At 49.6% G+C, this 20,070-nt stretch overlaps 1 protein-coding gene across 2 annotated transcripts in view; it reads right to left on the bottom strand.

Moving 5' to 3' along the window:
* LOC141096868 (meprin A subunit beta-like) overlaps positions 1-20,070 on the bottom strand; it is a 177,791-nt gene that overhangs the window by 126,498 nt on the left and 31,223 nt on the right. For both annotated transcript variants that reach the window (XM_073583727.1, XM_073583728.1), the window contains exon 6: positions 4,594-4,711. In XM_073583727.1, the coding sequence (XP_073439828.1) occupies positions 4,594-4,711 (118 nt within the window). The remainder of the gene's footprint in view (positions 1-4,593; positions 4,712-20,070) is intronic.

The raw sequence follows: 20,070 nt of genomic DNA, 5'->3' as shown, positions 1-20,070 counted from the left end.
TCCCTCCCTAAGTAATTATTACTCTCTGTAATTCTCTCAGGTGGTGCTGTTATGGACGATCGAATAAAGTCTAGTTACTTACCAGTTAACGGTATTTTTCGGAGTCCATGACAGCACCCACAGATTCCCTCCCTTTTATTTGGTTTGGGTTTGCACTTCTTCCTCTTATTTGGTTCACATGTGGTAAATAGTTAGTAGTAAAAGTATTGTACATAAATCATGCCATTAACCTTGGACGTCCTCTGGTGCTCTGTAATCCAACTGATGTGTGGGAGAGGTGCCCCCTTTTGTATCTGTAGGTTTCCTGTTCCTGAAGGGCGGATCCCCTCTCTCAGGTGGTGGTGTTATGGACTCTGAAAAATACAGTTAACCGGTAAGTAACTAGATTTTTCTTAGTTGCTTTGTTTCCAATTTTGGTGTATTAATGCATACTTCACATTTAAGGGATTTTGTCACCGCCAAATTACTGTTCAAACCAAGTACAGGCACTTGGTGCTCCTTTGGCGTGATCAAACTATGAAATGCACCTTCCCACCAGGAGCTTACTGCCCATAGCAGCATATCATGTGGCTGTTTTGGGGTGCATGAGCTAGGGAAGCCCAGTGTTAGATGGCCCTACTTCTATTTCCTTTAGTTGCAATTTCAACCATATCTGTATCATTGAATAGGATGTTGCAGGAGGGAGCCGTCAGCTCCGGTGCTGCACCACTCTATCTGTGCATCTGTTTGACTTAGCACAGGAGGCACTACATTCCACCTCCTGTGCAGATGAGCCTGGTGCATGTGCCACCAACAGCAGTAACAGCGCCAGCACGAGAATTAAAACACAGAAGGCACGTCATTGAAAAAGCAATGACTGGTTATTCACAAACTAGAGGCAGAGGGAGGGGCTGGGGAATCACAGACAGGCAGTAGAAGATCGATTGCACTGTCTGGTTCTGTTGCACTAGAAACTATTTAGCATAACCCTTCGAATGGTGACTATAGAATTACAAAGCGGATTTTTTCAACTAAAGTATTAATATAACTTGTTTAACAGTAGAGATACTGTGTGTTGGGCTCTTCATGCGTGTGCTGTGACTGTCACACAGCCGTGATACATGCAGCTGCGGCGCCGAACAGCTGTTCATCTGGTGCGATCCAGGAAGGATCCCTCTGCAACTTATTCAACAAGCGCTATAGCTTGCCGAATAAGAGGGAGCCCGAACATATTTGCTCATTTCTATTTAACAGCACCTGTAAGAAGAAGGACCGAACCAGGGGTACCTCTCTTGCGCCGGGTTCGGAACTGTCGGGGCTGTCACCTTTGTTGTCCGGGGAAAGCTTAGAAACCCGGACTGACCTTTGCACTCGTCAGCAGAGGGCGTGGTTAAGCTAAAAAGGGCAGAGCATGAGAAAAAGCAGAGAGACTTGGCGGGAACACGCAGCGTGCCGCCTAAGAAACACCGGGTGACTCACCGAGGACATTGCCATTTCTCACCCGCATACTACTGCTGAGCTACGTTAAGCTCCAGCAGTGTTGGAGACTGCTCTTCACTTTATACCACGAATCCTGGTCCCAGGACCCCGCACAAGGCGTCGAGAACTCACCGTCACTGCCAGGAACCGAATTATCAATGCCTTCAGGACGACACCCGACTCATCACGCGCTAACTGCGTTGGCACCACCGTTTGAACTTAGGACTCTGCAGTCATGAAGCCGTCGGACTGATAAGTTAACCCTTAATGAACATTTGCTATACTTATTACAGTTGCTACCTCACCCTGCACATCTATTGTGCTCATAACATCTGCCATATCCCTTTCTCTCCCTTCTCCTCCCTGCGTGGAGTATCGCCCTGTTCATGTAAAATTAACGTTAACCCTTGCTCTGCCTCCTGTCCATTACTGCATCCCACAAACTGCTCACACACCAATGTAATCATGTCTTTAGAGTTCAATTTCGTGCTGACAAGTATAGATGGGTGGACCCCTGGATGTTCGGGTCGGGTGTGTACGACCGAACCGTTAGAAAAAGTTCGGGTACCAGACCAATACCCGAACCCGTTCACTTGAATGGGGGGCCCGAACATCCAGTGTTTGCCAGACTGTCATGTGCATGACAGCGCAGCAAGCACTGCTTCTAAAATCAGACAGCCACAGTTCCAATGGTGTCAAATGACAGCGTGAGCCCGCAGCTATCATCAGAGGTAAAAAGTTTACCTTTGGTCACTGCCGTCAATAATGGGACTACTGCTCCCATCAGCCTATGCCTGCTGGTGCTAATAACAGCGAGAGCAGGCGCGGCTGATGGAAGTATTCATTAGCAAGGATAGTTATCAAGATTAGAATGGTCCCCACTCTATTTTCTTTAATTATTTAAATATCTATTACATGCGCCAATTCTGGAGCTGCTATAGTTAGGCTGGGGGACCAATATCCATGGCCAATTACCAGCCTTAGAATACAATACCAACCACTGGCTGTCTGCTTTAGGTTGGCTGGTTGTCAAATATGGGTGGACTCCACACAGTTTTTTAAAATTATTTATTTAAATAATTTAAAAAACAGCATGGAGACCCCTCTTTTCTTGAAAACCAGCTTTGGTAACACTGACAGCTGAGGGTTGCAGCCCGCAGATGTCAGTTTTGCATGGCTGCTTATCAAAAATACAGGGGATCCCACGTGTTTTTTTCATTATTTATTTAGAGAACAGGCTCTGGCTGATGAATACTCCCATCAGGCGCTGCCTGCTCTCACTGTTATTAGCTGCAGCAAGCATATGCTGATGGGACTTCTGTGACGCCACTGACCACATGTAAACTTTTTACCTCTGGTCACAGCTGGGGGTCATGCTGTCAGTGGACAGCATGGGAAGCGTGTCTGTCTGACCAGCAGTAATGATTTTACCACCAATCAGAAGCAGTGTTTGCCACGCTGTCATGCACATCGGGTGTTCATGGGGCCAAACCCGAACAGTAACATGGACTTCCTGGTGAAGTCTGTGTTCGGTGTCCGTGTCCGAACAGTAGGTGTTTGGTACCGATGCCGAACTTTACTGTTCAGGTTCGCCAATCTCTACTGACGAGACATCTAATAAATATCCTAAAATAATCAACTGTTACAATTGTAATTTTTTAAAAAATATACGGTAATTCATCCCATGTCATCCTGTCACAGCAGTATGTCTATTTTTAAAAAAATTACAATTGTAACAGTTGATTATTTTTTTTTGTTTTGTTACCTAAAGTAACCTTGAAGATTCCAAATAACATGCATTTGGTCCAGTTCCCTACACCTATGAAATCATACAATTTATATCTTGGTCTTCAAATCCTGTTTCAACAGCTGCAGTCCTATGTACTACACTTGGTGGCCCTGTAATGCAATCAGCACCTTTTGATACTAAATATATTCTTAAGGTGAACATGCACATACTATAGCTAATGGCTGACATAATGGGGGAGTACTGTCAGTGGAAGGCTGGAGTCTCTTAATAGAGGTTCTACCAACATTTTTTGCTCTGGCCATTGTGTCTAGTAGATCTCAGGAGTTGTCCTGGCATTCAACCTTCAACTCCTCTACAATGAGTGATCTGTACTTAATCAGGGGCCAATGGAGTCATCTGTCAGAGAATGGTCAGAAAGCTGCATCAATACCAGGTAATGAGGGACAAAAAGATTTGTCAGGCTGAAGGATAGTCAAAACGCGAACTGAGGAAAAAATGAAAATCAAACAGCCTGAACAAGAACAGAAACGGAACCAGAGCACGTAAAATATTAGTGGTGTCTCCCAGCAGCATGCTGTGAGTTTAAGCACGGTGTGTGCAGTCTTATTGGCTACAGCAGGTCGCTGATTATGCCTGTTGGACAGCACACACATCCGTAATGTCGGACTGGGGGTACTACAGGACCCATCCAAAGTAACATCTCTAGGTGGACAGAACCTGTGCCGTACAGAGCTTCTAGTCATTATGTTGCCACCATCACCAGTGCCACCATAGAATGAATATCATGGCAGTTGGTGATAGAAGTAGACATTGCATGAGACGTTGCATGTGAAAGCTGAGCACTCATTCGGCCATCAGAGATTCCTTCCAACTCTCTCATACACATGAGCTGTTTGGCTCAATTATAACATTAATGTGTTTTTAAGTAAGAAAGCGAAGAAGACCAAACATCTCTGATAGCGGCTTATTTCCTAAGCACAAAGGGAACAAATGTCAAAATTAAAACAGATTAATCCTTATCCTGCATAACTTCATCTGTCAAGGGAGAGTCATGAGGTCCCATACACGTTAAAATGTGGGCAGAATAGCTGATATTTATTTTATAGTGGAAGTGATCAACATTTGATATATGTTCTATGGCACTATGGATTGTCTCGCCACACTTTCTATGTGTAGATTAAGTATGTATCTTGGCTGCTCCTATTTCCACGTAGTTACTGAAATCTACCACATAACCGTTCTACATTAGCAATGTGTGCACTGGTTGGCTGGTCTGTTTATGTTTCTGATATTGTTTGCTAACTTAATCTCCCAGAAATATCTCAAAGATCTTTTTTCCAACCACAAATCCAGCCACATCTCTTTTAGCAAAATGCTTTACTTACCCATTATCGCTAAACACGGATATATAATTGCTTTCCCCATTCCAGGGTTTAAAGTCAAGACAAGTCTTCAGTCGGAAGCGCTCAAATGCTTTCAGAATCACGCCTTTTGCATTTATTTCTATGAAGATAAAGATTCGTAGACATTGCATTTATTATGTCACATGGAGGAAACAATACGTTTGTTCACTTTTGCAATCAAAGAACAGGGCCAGCTAGCCATTCTAATATATATTTCTCATGATAGCTTCACGATCACAGTCGTAGAATTAAGGACCCTACCTACAGCATTTGGAGATGTAACTATGGTTTTAAAATAATTGTAAAACAGTGATAAATAAAAAAGCTATGTCAGTATTACTATTTGAGCTAATAAAAGTTATATTCATTATGTAATTGACAGCCCTAATTAGAAAAAAAAGTTGGGACGCTGTGTGAAATGTAAAGAATAGAATCTCTTTTAGCTATTTTACATTGAGGAACATTTTTCTGATATTGTTCTACAAATTTTTAGATGCAGTTCTCTATATCTTACTCTTCTTACAAATAGTCATGTACCATTCAGCTGTTTTTCAGTAGTACCACTCACTTTTTCCTCCTTTTGTTAGCCTTGACCCAATTTTTTGATATGTGTTGCTGCACTCAATTTCTAAATTAGCTTTTTTTTCAAAAAGATCGCTGTGTGTGACATGGATCAGCGACCGGCCCTCCTGCCGGGTATCGCTGATCGCGCTTGATCGCCCAGGGCCATTTTATGATCGTTGGTCTCCCGCTGGCCAGCGCGCATCGCTGCCTGTGGCAGCAAGAGACCAGCGATCAGCGACACTGGACGCTGGTTTCCAATGTAAACATTGGGTATCTAGGAGCCTCAGAGAGTACCTATGCTGCAGCAGTCGGCATAGAGAGAGCCCTGTCACCTACAGAGCCAAGCATGTACAGTAGCACGCTGGAGAGAGAGACCACTGCGGAGCCGTACAAAGCAGAGCAGAGCAGGGCTGTATACTCTGTGCAGAACCGAGCCATGTACATAGAGCTGAGACGTGCAGACCGAGTAGAGCTGAGCCAGCCATGCAGCAGCCAGAGAGAGAAGTGCCAAGTACTGAGAGCATCAGCAGTGTGCGAGCCAGTGCCAGTCGTCGCCCGCTACCAACAGTGGGGACCAGAGAGAAAAGGGACGTACAGCTTGAGCTCAGTGACTGTCAGGAAGCAAGGCACAGAACGCTTGACTGAGACTGTAAGGAGAGCTGTGCAGGAGTCTCGTCGAGCGTAGACAGTTGTCGTGGCCCTTAACTTTGTAGGAAACTACAGTATATGGACTTACAGTATATGGACTAGGCGCAGTGGCACGTACCGCAGACCGACCACTGTCACCAGAAGATGGGGGGTGTTGTTGTTCTATTGAACCCCATTAAAGGACACTGCGTCGGCCACTGCTGGCACCATTGAGTTCGCAGCAGGAGCTGCAGTTTTGGGATTTCCTTATACATTTGCTACTGAACTGCCAAAAATTGTACCGTTGTACTTCACCTTGCAAAACCTATTGCCATTTATGCTGTTCCACCTTTTACCTCCCTGCATGGAGTATTCCCGTGTAAATAAACCTGTTAACCCTTGCTCTGTTGCCTGCATCCCGTAACTGCATCCCGCGTTCCTGCTTGTTACCCTTACACTTGGCGTAGTCGGCAGGATGCAGTCTACGGACGCAAAGGTGGCAGACCAAGTGGTTGGGGTGTGCTCCAAGGGCCAGTATGCCGCTGAGGATAATTTGGGGTAATCTCCTCAACTTTACAGGGAGCAACATTCTATTATGGAGCTGGACTGAGCGGGTCAGGGGAATGATGAGGATGTATCCCATGACTACTGCGTTAGCGGCAGACGTTGCCCTGATGGCTGTAGACGGAGAGGCCAGGGATTCCGTCATGCTACAACCTCCCCATGAGCGAGACACCTTTGACAAAGTACTGAAAATGCTAGAAGAGACACATGGAGATCCCAAGGACGTAGGAGAGTTATGCACGTGCTTATATAGGTGTATTCAAAGAGAGGAGGAGACTGTGATGCAGTACATGAATGCGCTACAGGAGCTACACACTACAATTCTTAAGAAATACGGCATAGGCATAGGACCCCCCGACATAGTGCTGCGAGACCAATTAGTGATGGGCCTTAGAGATGCGGGCTTTGGGCGGGCTTTGCGTTAGCGCCTGCGAGCTAACCCACACATGACTTTTGCAGAAATCGGGGCAGAGGTGCACATAAGCGATCAGGAGCAGGGGTTGCAGCCTTGACAGAGATGGTCCGGTGTTGCAGACTACACACCCCGAACGAGGAAGAGCCAAAGTGGTCCTGCGAATTGCGGCAGGGAATGAGAAGAATTTGGGAAGAAGTTGAAGGCCTGAAAGAAACCCTTGCTGCAGTCCTGGAGTACAGCGTCCTACTCCAAGGTAACTCACGGCTAAAGGCGGAAGAAGTCAGAGGGGAGGTGCGGAGCTTCAGAAGCACCTCAGCAGTTGTCCCAAAATTTGCTCCCAGTTTGTGGAATGTAGAGCGAAAAGAAAGGCGGTATGCCTCTTGGAGAGGTCGATGATCCAGACTGACGCATCCACCAGACAGGCCCAGAAGCGGGTGTTGGACGTGTGGAGGAATGGGACACCTTTCCAGAAGTTACCCTACCCGAGACAGACGACGGAGAAAATCCGCTTATCCCTCCGAAGGACCTGCTAATTGGAGAGAATGCTGCCCCTGGGAGAAAAGTTACGTCAAGAAGAGGGGAACCAAACCCAGAGCCAGACAGAGTCACAACGTCAAACGCCGAGAGGAGATGAAGAAGGTGTCGACTGTCTGCGGTGAGATGTCTGCACTGTCCAGGCGAGTGGAGGCGAGTCTGGTGGAACTTCGTCCTGGGTCAGAAGGTCCCGTCTGCACGTCTCGACCCAAAGGAGAAGAAGGGATGTCTGCTCGAGGGGCCCACCAGAGTAAATTGTTACCTTGCCCACCACAAGCTCCCGACGTAAGAGAGAAGGTGACCAGCGTTTCTGGGACGCCTGCTTCTACGGTACCCGATTGTAGGAAGAAAGAACCACTTATTGCTTCCTCTGGATTGGAGAGTTTGCCGCCCGTCAGCTCAAGGGACCCTGATCCATTTGTGGCGCCCCCAGAAGTATGGTCGCCACAGTGGCATTACCTTCCTCCTAGGGAGTGTGATGTCAGGCTTGGAAGCAATAAAGGGTCTCTGTCAGGTAAATTCAACACACAGCACGGTTCCCACTCCAGGTCAGCAGCGGGAGCTCTGAGCCAAAACTGGGGGAGGAGCTGCTCTCTGGGGGCCAGGAAGGGGAATTTAGTTAGTTCATGTGAGGAGGGCGAAGTGTGTGGACAGGAGAAGAAGAGCTGGTGGATTGACCAGAGTTCAGGCTCACTTCTAGCATAGCACATGTTCCGGAGTCCGGTCTCCGAGGTTGTATGGATACTGATGTTCCTGCAGCAGAAATCGGAGGAATAGGAAGCTGTAAATGCTCTGTTCCCACATAAGACTCGGAGGCACAACAGCAACGTGTGAGCCAGAAGAAGGAGGCTACAGCTGTCTGCCATGTGAGGGGGTTCTAAAAGAGAGCAAGCAAGAGGAACTTCAGTGTAACTCAGTACTGCATGTACCTCAGATAAGCGCTAAAAAGGAGACTACACAACCCATCTGCATAGAGAGATTCCTAAGTTGCTTCCAGGCTGGCCAACTCCTGTTCCATCTGTAATCTGGATCCTGGACTGCACTTGCAAAGCAAAGTAAAGGTAAAAGAAACTGCACCCTGTTGTGTCATTGCCTTCTTCCTGCAACCCCTTCATCACTGCTACATCTCTGTGCCTAACACTGCACCCACTTCCTCAACACCTATCATTACTGCCCTGGGACTACAGCTCTACCTGTGGGGAGCTCTTACATCTTGCTGCACCACACCATCTGTCCCAGAGGATCATCCAGTTATAAACTTTAATCAGACACGCTCAACCCCTTTTACATGGACGCTCTGGGCCATAGACCGGGTAACTGCTACTGTGACACTTCCCTCTGAGATACCGTCCTGGTACCGAGTACCCCACTGCCCTGGCGGGCGATCCATTTTGGCATCACGAACAGGATTTAGAAAGCCCAGTGTCCCCGGGTCCTGTGTGCCAGAGACTGTGTTGTGTGCTATAGGCCTATTGCGCCATTGCCGCCATTACCTTGCCACTTGGTGCACGCGGGAAGCCAAAGGGGCGGGCCGTTGTGGGCGGAGACGGCTGGAAAGCGCAAAAAGTGAAGTGCTGCGCGGGAAGAGACCAGCACGCGGGAAGTGAGAAGTAGAGGCCTGCAGTCCCGGCTGTAACGGGGTCTACCAAGCTGGAGTACCTCTTTCAGTACCACCCCGTGTTTTCGGAGGTCCGCTCTGCGTTGGCTGGAGTCTGAATGAATGACGCTGGCTGGAATTCCTTGGTTACATGGGCGCATATAAAAGATCACTGCTTCTCCACGTATTTCCAGTCTGACAACACTTTACTCACAGGACACATAATATATCATACAGTTACAGAGAGCAGGCCAATAGAAAAGCGGCAGGCCAGACCTGCATTACAACAGCCGCAGGTGGCCGGAGCCTGCCGATGTTTACTGTGGGAATTGCAAAGGTGGGGGGAGGGCGGACAAAAGGAGAATATCGTGTCCCCTCTGCCCAGGGGCGCAGCCTGTGGGCTGATGCTTTAGGGACATGCATCTCACATAGAACCTATTATACATACATACTGTATAACTGCACAACATATTCTGGGTGCTGAGTGGTTCTGTAGCACGTAACACGGCTTCCCCTTTTCAGCGACGCGATCGGCATACACAGTCTGATCCTCAACGGATCGGTTTGGGGATGACCGAAGTTTATGGGGTTGGTACAAGTTCCGTTTGTCGACTTAGTCCATCGGCGTTACCGTTTTGTTTGCCGGGTCTGTGGTGGATGGTGAAGTCCAGAGGTTGTAGGGCTAAACTCCACCGCAGCAATCTGGCGTTGTCTCCGGAGACCCGATTAAGCCAGACTAGGGGATTATGGTCCGTTAGGAGGGAAAACTGTCCTCCATACAAATATGGTTGCAACTTCTTGAGTGCCCATACTACCGCCAGGCACTCCTTCTCGATGGCCGCATAGCTTACTTCACGGGGAGTAGTTTCCGACTCAGGTAAGCTACCGGGTGTTCTTGGCCGTCCGGCGCGACTTGGCTCTGTACTGCCCCCAATCCAAACATAGAAGCGTCTGTGTGAACCAGGAAACGTTTAGTTTGATCGGTTGCGGCCAATACAGGGGTATTGGTGAGGGCGTCCTTTAGTTGGCGGAAGGCTTCCTCACACTCTGAGGTCCAGGTTACCTGGCGGGGTTGGTTCTTACGGGTCAGATCAGTGAGGGGCTTGGCTACGCTGCTGTAATTGGGAACGAATTTCCTGTAATACCCCGCTGTCCCTAGAAACGCCATGACCTGGGTTTTAGTGCATGGGATGGGCCATTTGGCTATGGCCTCAATCTTGGCTGGTTTTGGTCGCTGTTTCCCACTTCCCACCCAATGCCCTAAATACTGAACCTCTGCTTTGCCCACGTGACACTTGTTTGGGTTCAGGGTGATTCCGGCCTGGTGGATCCTGTCCAATACTGTCTCTAGGTGATTTAGATGCTCTTCCCATGTCGCACTGTAGATGGCGATGTCGTCCAGGTAGGCACAAGCATAGTCCTGGAGACCATCCAGAAGCCGGTCAGCCAGCCTTTGGAAGGTCGCCAGGGCATTCTTCATCCCGAATGGCATAACTCGAAACTGGAATAAGTCGAACGGGGTGACAAATGCCGACTTGGGAATGGCGTCAGGATTAAGGGGAAACTGCCAGTAGCCTTTGCATAGATCGATGGTGGTCAAATACTTTGCCCCCACCAGCCAGTCTAACAACTCATCCACACGCGGCATAGGGTATGCATCCGTCACTGTTTTCTCATTGAGCTTACGATAGTCTACACAAAACCGTGTAGTCCCATCCTTCTTGGGCACTAACACTACGGGGGATGCTCAGGGACTATCTGACTCTTCAATGACCCCGAAACGCAGCATCTCTTGTATCTCTTGTCGCATCCCCTCTCGTACAGACTCAGGGACGCGGAAGGGGTTTTGTCGTAGGGGGGTCTGATCCTGGGTCTCAACCTTGTGTTGTGCCAGGCGAGTGTACCCCGGTCTCTCTGAAAACCTCCTCTGTCGCAGCGTCAACAATGCCTCCGCCTGCTGTCTCTCCCGGGGGCCTAGGTCTTCACCCAAGTGTACCTGGTCCCATGTTTTACACTGAGTCCTTTCCCCTAAGACATCCAGCAAGGGAAGTCCGGCTAAATCCTCTGCTTCAGGTGCACAGATGGCCACTACCTCTTCAGGGCGCTCCCGGTAGGGCTTCAGCATATTCACGTGGAACATGCGGATAACCCTGGGGTCATCACAATCGGCGACATTATAGGTTGTGTCGGCTATTTTCCCCACTACTTGGTAGGGCCCCTGCCATGCAGCTTGAAACTTATTCTGCTTAGTGGGCTCTAACACCAGGAGCTTCTGTCCTATTTCCAAAGTGCGCTCTCTGGCCCTCCAATCGTACCATACACGCTGGCACCGCTGGGTCGCCTGCAGGTTCTCACGTACAACCTGGGTCAGCTCCTGTAGGCGGTCCCGGAATTCCAGCACATAGGGTACAATAGGTACCACTTCTATGAGGCCCTCCCCCTCCCAGTGTTCCAGCACTAAGTCTAGGGGTCCCCTTACCCGTCTCCCGTATAACAGCTCGAACGGGGAGAACCCCGTGGATTCTTGGGGCACCTCCCGATAGGCAAACAGGAGGTGTGGCAAGAATTTCTCCCAGTCCCTGTAGGTCCTGGTAAAAGTCCCAATGAGCTGTTTTAATGTCCCGTTAAAGCGTTCACACAACCCATTGGTTTGCGGGTGGTACGGGGCGCTTCTAATGGACTTTACGCCGCACAGCTTCCACAGTTGGTTGGTCACCTCTGCTGTAAACTGGGTACCCTGGTCCGAGATAATCTCCCGGGGAAATCCAACCCGTGAGAAAACCTGGAGCAGGGCGGCCGCCACCGTCTCTGCCAGTATGTTAGGTAACGCAACCGCCTCTGGATACCGTGTGGCATAATCTACCACTGTCAATATATACCTTTTCCCGGACGGACTGGGTTTGGCTAACGGCCCTATCTGATCAACCGCTACTCGGCTAAATGGTTCCTCCACAATGGGAAGGGGGCGTAATTTGGCCTTGCATCGATCCCCTCTCTTGCCAATGCGCTGACAACTGTCACAGGTCTGGCAGTACTGATGAACATCATAGGTTACTCCCGGCCAAAAGAAGTTTTGTGTCAGACGATGCCTGGTGCGACTGACGCCGAAGTGCCTGGCCAAGGGTATATCATAAAAGATTCGCAGTAACTCCTGCCTATACTTCTTGGGAACTACCAGCTGCTGTTTTATAGTGGGGCTCGTCCCTGTGTGGTGCTGCTCTGTGATCCGGTAGAGGAGTCCCTGCTTCCATACAAACTGTTTCCCTTCCAGTACTCCTCTCCCCTCCTGTGCCTTCTCATGATATCCCTCTAATGAAGGATCCTCAAGTAACTCCCTCTTACATTCATCTGGGGTGGCCCAAGAAATGTGTCTGGCTGTGGGAATACGTGTAGGGCTGGGATGTCTTACCTGAGCCTCCTCTGAGTGTGATTCCGCCTCCGCAGCTCGAGCTTGTCTCCGGGTGGTCACAGGATAGGTCTCAGCCAGAGGGGCCACCGAGAATGCAGACAACATGAGCCCCAAGTCATTTCCCAGCAAGACGTCTGCAGGCAAATCCTCCATCAAGCCGACCTCAACAAGGCCATCCCCGACTCCCCAGTTCAGGTGAATCCTGGCAGTGGGCAGTCGATGTATAGCTCCCCCTGCTACACGGTCTGCCACTGTCCGGTCCGTCTTCTCTTGGTCCCGGACGAGATGAGGCTTCACAATGGTCAAAGTTGCCCCAGAATCTCTTAGTCCCTGCATACGTTTCCCATTAACCCACACGACCTGTCGATGCTGTTGTCGATTATCTGCCCGGGCTGCCTGCACGGGGTCTACTTCATGCAGCTCTTCCTCCATCTCTTCCACCCCTTGGTTAGTCGTAGCCCCCAATGCCGGGTCAGCTTCACCTTGGTAGCAGTGTACAGCAGCCCGGCTGAAGGTAGTTGTTCCCACCTTTGGCCACTGGGTATGCTGAGTCCGGTTGGGACATTGTCTTTGCAGGTGGCCCAGCTGACGACAGGTGTGGCATCGCACCCCAGGGGGATTGTGGTAGGCCGGGTTTCTAGCTGGTCCCCCTACAATCTTCGGTGGTTTGGGGCCCTCCAGGTCCATTGGCGGGCCCCTAGTGACCACCTTTCATCCGGACAACTGCAGCCTCCTGGCATCATGATGTTCATCGGCCAGACGAGCGGCTTCCTCAAGAGTTGTTGGCCGCCTGTCCCGAAGCCATTCCTGTGTCTCGGGGTTTAGTCCATTAAAGAATCGTTCTAACAGGAAGAGCTGGAGGACGTCCTCCTTAGTAGTTGCTTGGCTCCCTTGTACCCACTGTAGCAGTGACCGCCGTAATTTACAGGCCCATTCAGCGTGGGTATTGGTTACGCGTTTTATAAGTCCGCGGAACTTTTGGCGGTATACCTCTGGTGTCAGCGCATACCGGGCAAAGATCACTTCTTTGATCCGCTCATAGTCCATACAGTCCTCATCAGGTACCGTGCGATAGGCATCCGCTGCCCAGCCTGTCAGCTTGCTGGCCAGAATCTGAACCCGTTCCTCCGGCTTCACTTGATGAAGGGCACACTGCTGCTCAAAGTCCTGCAGAAAGCCATCAATGTCTTCCTCTGCCTCCCCCAACTGTCGAAAGGCATTATACTGGATCTTTTTGTGGCTTACTGTTGAAGGTACCTGGTCGAAGGCCAGAGCTCCCCCTGCTCGCTGACTCTCCTCTCTCCGCTCTGCCATCTCCATCTTGGCCAGCTCCACTTTGGTCCGCTCTGCCATCTCCATCTTGGCTAGCTCTATCCTGGTCCGCTCGGCCATCTTTTCCTTCAAATCAGTACGCACATCAGCCATCACCTCTCGTATGATCTCTACTGCAGGGTTTGGGCCATAGAACGCCAGTCTGTTCTTTACCTCCCTCTGGAATTCAATCTCCTCCACATTCACATTGGGGGGGCGCTGCACTGTCGCGTTCCATGATGGCTGCTATCAAATCTGCTTTTGTTTTGTTGCTGGCGATCAACCCTCGGGCTTCCACCAGATCTTTTAATGTAGTCCTCTTTAACTTCTGGTAGTTATTTTCCATTCATTCCTTTCCTCCTGTAGAAGGGGTATCATATCCCGCTGCTGCCACCAGTGTAACGGGGTCTACCAAGCTGGATTACCTCTTTCAGTTCCACCCCGTGTTTTCGGAGGTTCGCTCTGTGTTGGCTGGAGTCTGAATGAATGACGCTGGCTGGAATTCCTTGGTTACATGGGCGCATATAAAACATCACTGCTTCTCCACGTATTTCCAGTCAGACAACACTTTACTCACAGGACACAAAATATATCACACAGATACAGAGGGCAGGCCAATAGAAATGCGGCAGGCCAGACATGCATTACAAAAGCCGCAGGTGGCCGGAGCCTGCCGATGGTTACTGTGGGAATTACAAAGGTGGGGGGATGGCGGACAAAAGGAAAATATCGTGTGCCCTCTGCCCAGGGGCGCAGCCTGTGGGCTGATGCATTAGGGACATGCATCTCACATAGAACCTATTATACATACATATAACTGCACAACATATTCTGGGTGCTGAGTGGTTCTGTAGCACGTAACACCGGCGTTCCCCGATCATCCAGCCTGCGGAGCGGCAACCGGTAAGCCAGCGCAACCCAGGGCCTGGCCAACATTAACTAGGGGGGAGGAGAATGTCTGAGGCAAGAGAAGATGCAGCGGTGAACGCCACCGCACCCCCCACAGCGCTGCATGATGCAGGGACCAGCGCAGCTGCAGCCCCAATGGCACCGCAGAATTCAGCGGCCAGCGCCGCTTCCAGAGCGCAGCAGGAACAAGCGCCCATCACAGCAGTCCCCATAATGCCGCTGTCCAAGCCCTATATACCGGGAGCAGCCTGGTTACCGCAGTACTCAGGGGAGTCACATATCCTGAGTGAATTTAAAGAGAGACTGTGCAGTTTGTTTGAAGTGTATCCTCTGTCTGAAAGCCAAAAAGTGAACATCCTTATTGGGCAGCTAACTGGTGCAGCGCAAAGAGAAGTAAAGTCCTGGCAGGACACTGATAAAGAGACTGTTAAAAAGATTCAGGCTAAGCTAAGAAGCACCTTTGACACCCGCACTGCAACTGAACTAAAAATGAGATTCTTTGGGTGTAAGCAAAGAGTGCAGGACAGTATATGGGACTATGCTCTTAACCTGCAGGAGGCGCTGCGAGCCATAAAGCAGATTGACCCAGACAGTATGAAAGATGGAGACAGACTGTTAAAGGAGCAATTTATTGAGGGACTCCTATCCAGTACCCACAGAGCACAGCTGCGCATCATAGCCCTACAAAACCCTGACCTAGACTTTGCAGACTTCAAAGACAGGGCTATCCGGGTGCTGCATGAACCAAATGTCAGCCGTCCAGCTCCCCCTAGGCACCCAGCGATCACATACCACCAAGAAGCAGCATCTTTCCCTCCCAGCCCTGTGGGGGCTGATGCACAGACTCTGGTTAATGATCCATCTACAGAACTGTGCCTTCAGGTCCAAAAGCTGGCCAAAAGTATGGCTGCAGTTGCCAAAACTGTGCAGTCCATGCAGGTGTCCTCAAAGAAGAAGATCCAGCTGGTCTCCAGTCCAGAGGATGTCCCATGGCTACGGAAGAAGAGGATGCCGCCACTCCGAGGGAGAAACAACTATCGCTATGACCAGGACGGACGTCCCATCTGTCATCACTGCCACAAGGCAGGCCACATCGCAATATTCTGTTATTTAAACGAGCAACCCCTGGGGCAGAGGGTCAACCCCCAGGAGTAGGACCACAAGACCCAAAGAACTGGCGAGCCAAGTATGTTGGAGGGCGACCGGTCCTCCCAGTGGTGATTGACGGCATCCCCATGAACGCTTTGCTGGACACTGACTCTCAGGTGACAACTATGCCATATATCCTTTACAAGCGGTATTGGGCTGACTCCTAACTTACCCGTGGCTCAAGAGATGAACTGACAGTAGTTGCCAGCAATGGTCAGTCTTTGCCACAAGTAGGATGTAAAGAGATTACCAATAAAGTGGGGTAAGTAGAGTTAAAATCTCAAGGTCTGATAGTTGTAGACATTGATCGACGAGAAAGTAACCCAATGATGACCCTAGGTACTAATGTGATTGAAAATTGTCTTGCAGAGGTTATTGTTTTGTTGCAACAGGTAGCCGAGACTGCTGGTTCCAGTGAACAACGAGTCCTGCAGAAGGAGTTCAAGGCTCTGATGCAAAGACAGCAGGTAGAACTGTCTGGTGGAGAAATTGGCAGCGTCAGAGTGAGTGATTCTTTCCCTATTGCGATACCCCACAGATGTGAAATGTTAGTTTGGTGTCGGGCAGCCATAGGCCTCAGACGAAAAGATTACCAAGCATTGGTAGAGCCAGTGTACTCTGATAGCCGGCCCACTGTCCTGACAGCCAGAGGGGTAGTTGATGTCCGCAAAGGGAGAGTACCTGTACACCTCTTGAATTGTGGGGAAGAGAAGGCCACAATACCTCGGTATGCCACAGTTGGTAAGCTGCTTACCATCAGTATCAACACAATACATGCAGCAGAGCCCTTGGTCTCGTCCGACCAGGCAGAGGACAATGGCTCTGTAAGGCAGCTGGAGGAGTGGTGTCAGCAGCTGCAGGTGGGAACTGACTCCACCCCTTCATACCAAAGGAGTGGGGTTTACCGAGTGACTCAGGAGTATGAGCAGGTATTCAGTAAACACCCTCTAGACTTTGGGAAGGCAAAAGGGGTTCAACACCATATCCCCACTGGACATCATCCACCCATTAAAGAAAGGTACCGGCCTATATCCCCAACACAATATCAATGTGCCAAAAGTATGTTGCGGGAAATGAAGGAGGCTGGGGTGATCAGAGACAGTTGTAGCCCCTGGGCAGCTCCAATAGTCTTTGTGAAAAAGAAAGATGGTACCATGAGAATGTGTGTTGATTACCGAAAAATTAACAGCATTACACATAAGGATGCCTACCCATTACCCAGAATTGAGGAGTCATTAGCCGCACTTAAAACTGCTAACTATTTTTCCACCTTAGATCTCACTAGTGGGTATTGGCAGGTTCCCGTGGCAGAGGCAGAAGGAGAAAACAGTGTTTACTACACCAATGGGTCTCTGCGAGTTCAACTACATGCCGTTCGGGCTCTGCACCGCCCCAGGGACATTTCAACGGCTAATGGAGTGCTGTCTTGGACACAAGAACTTCGAGACAGTCCTGTTGTACCTTGATGATGTCATTGTTTTCTCCAAGCCTTATGAAGACCATCTGAAGCACCTGGCTGAGGTGTTTGAAGCCTTGTCCAACTTTGGCCTGAAAGTGAAGCCATCCAAATGCCACCTCCTGAAGCCCAAGGTACAGTACTTCAGTCATGTAGTGAGTGCAGGAGGTGTGGCACTGGATCCTGACAAAGTCACTGTCATCCGGGACTGGCAGAAGCCCAACAACCTCCATGAGGTACGTCAATTCCTTAGGTTGGTAGGCTACTACCGAAGGTTCATCAAAGGTTTCACTGAGATAGCCACGCCTTTGCAAAATCTTCTGGTGGGCCAGCCCAAGAAAGCTAGGGAGAAGAGTCCTACATTTGAATAGAATGAGGAACTGGAGAGGTCCTTCACTCGACTGAAGATGGCTCTCACAGGAGATGAAGTTCTGGCCTACCCAGATTATGACCAAGCATTTGTTTCGTATACTGATGCCAGCAACGTGGGACTGGGAGCAGTACTGTCACAGGTACAGAATGGCAAATAAAGAGTGATCCCCTATGCCAGCAGGAAGCTTCGTCCCACTGAAAGGAACCCTGACAACTACAGTTCCTTCAAACTGGTGTTCCTTGCCATAGTCTGGGCTGTGACTGAACGATTCAAGCATTACCTAGCTTCAGCCAAGTTTACCATCTTCACGGACAACAACCCGTTGATTCACTTGGAAACTGCCAAACTAGGTGCACTGGAGCAGCAATGGATGGCCCGGCTGTCTAACTATGAATTCACCATCAAGTACCGAGTGGGGCACAAGAATGCCAATGCTGATGCGCTGTCCAGAATGCCCAATCTGCCAGATGCAGGAGAAGACCCTGAGGGATTTGAAGAAATAGAGTTACCTGCCTTTCACTGGCTAATTGCGTCCCAACGTGCTCAAGGAGTGATTAACAGACGGTTGCTCCTGAAGAAACCCAGCAGTTGTGGAAGGAAAGAGGCCGGCTGTTCATCTATGAGGGAAAACTGTGTCAGAGGAGTATCAATGCCCGCACTCATGAGTTGGTCTGGCAGGTGGTAGTCCCAAAGAGGGAGGCATCAATGGTCTTGGAAGCATACCACAATGGAGCTGGACACTTTGGATGGAAGAAGTTGGAGGCCTTGCTCCGGGAGAGATTCTATTGGGCTGGTATGAGGAAGGCCATTGAAAATTGGTGCCGGGAGTGTGGACAATGCAACCTGCGCAGGAAGGACCGTAACAGCCAGCGAGCTCCTTTCAGCCAATAATAACCAAACAGCCACTTGAGTTGGTCGCCCTGGACCATGTGAAGCTAGTCCCAAGCCGTTCAGGCTACGTTTATGCTCTTACCATCGTTGACCACTACTCGAGATTCCTGTGCCTGTCAAGGATCAAACAGCCAGGACAGCAGCTAGAGCATTCCAACAGCACTTTTGTCGACCACACGGATATCCCAAGCGAGTGCTTACAGATCAAGGTCCAGCCTTTGAGGCAGAAGTGTTCCAGGAATTCTGTAATTTGTACGGTTGCAAGAAGATCAGGACAACGCCGTACCATCCACAGACCAATAGCATGTATGAAAAGATGAATCAAGTGGTGATCGATCTACTGAAGACCTTGCCTTTGGAAGAGAGGAATCTGTGGCCAGAGAAGTTGCGAGATCTGGTAGACCTCTACAATCACATTCCTGTGAATTCCACCAACTGCACTCCAGCCTACCTAATGGGAGCGAGGCCTGGCAAGCTGCTGTCAGGAACACCGCACTGCACTTGCTCACTGAGCCAGTGCGCGTGTCCTGAGTACAAAGACTGTGCACAAAGATACCTGCGGAGAGCGGGGTCTCAGTGGTGACGATGCATGCTCCAAGCTCACAGGACCTGAAGCACGTGACTGCTGGGGGCTTGGCCTCAACTCCACAGAGCCAGGAGCTGCAGGGAAACTCCTAGAAAGGTAACTACAGGGCAATGTTACCAAGGGGCATAGACAGAGACAGAAACTAGATCAAGCCGGGTCAAAGCACGAGATAGCAATACAGTACCAAAGGGTTAGACAGAATGGATAGTCAGGACGTAGCAATAGATCAGAAAACCAGAACGGGCAATAGACGGTACAATAGGTACAAACTGTAACGGAGTAACAATAGCCAAGCCAGGAGGTCAGAACCAGAAAAGACAATAGTACCAAAACAAGAGACGGAGTACAGAGTGAGGGAACGGACCGGATCATACATGGAAAGCAAACAAGCAACGCAGAATACATGCACACCAGGGGTCAGACACACCAGAACAACAGTATAGCTGACAGAGAACCCTGGTAAAGAGTGAGTATAAATACCCCTCCCAGATCCAGAAAGAGGCCACAAACACTTAACCCTGTGAGTGCAGGGCAAGAACCCTGTTCAAACCATGACAGCTGCCTATTGATTTGGATATGGGAGTCCTTGCACCTGAGGTGACATCACCAGATGCTGACTGGGATACAGAGCGGCAGCAGCAGTACCATAGAGTACAAGAGTGTGTAGAAAAGAGTTTAGCTCAGGCGAGACAAAAACAGGAAAAGAACTACAATCAACATGCACCTGCAGTTCCCTTGTCACCAGGAGAACAAATCCTAAAGAGGAAAAGAAGGATGCATAAATTGGATGACCAATGGGAAGCTGAACCCTACACCGTCCTACCATCAAACTTTGACAAAACCAAAGTGTGCCTTATCAGTAAGGATGGAGGAGAAACCTCATCAGCAGTGTCGAGGGATCATCTGAAACTGTGCCCTGACCAACTAAAGGACAGAATGGAAGAGCAAAACAACCTTCAGTCCACAGAGGAAGAAGAAAAGGTCAGCACTGTACTCGGAGAATTCCCTGCAAATTGGCCTAGAGCAAATCCAGCCATAGTGGTGCCAGTTTTGACCTTTCCCCAACTGGTAGTG

This window comes from Dendrobates tinctorius, unplaced genomic scaffold, assembly GCF_039654945.1.
Source record: "Dendrobates tinctorius isolate UK_male_01 unplaced genomic scaffold, ASM3965494v1 ptg000081l, whole genome shotgun sequence".
Lineage (NCBI taxonomy): Eukaryota > Metazoa > Chordata > Amphibia > Anura > Dendrobatidae > Dendrobates > Dendrobates tinctorius.
The sequence above is the reverse complement of the archived record's forward strand: the minus strand, read 5'-3'. Positions and strand labels throughout refer to the sequence as shown.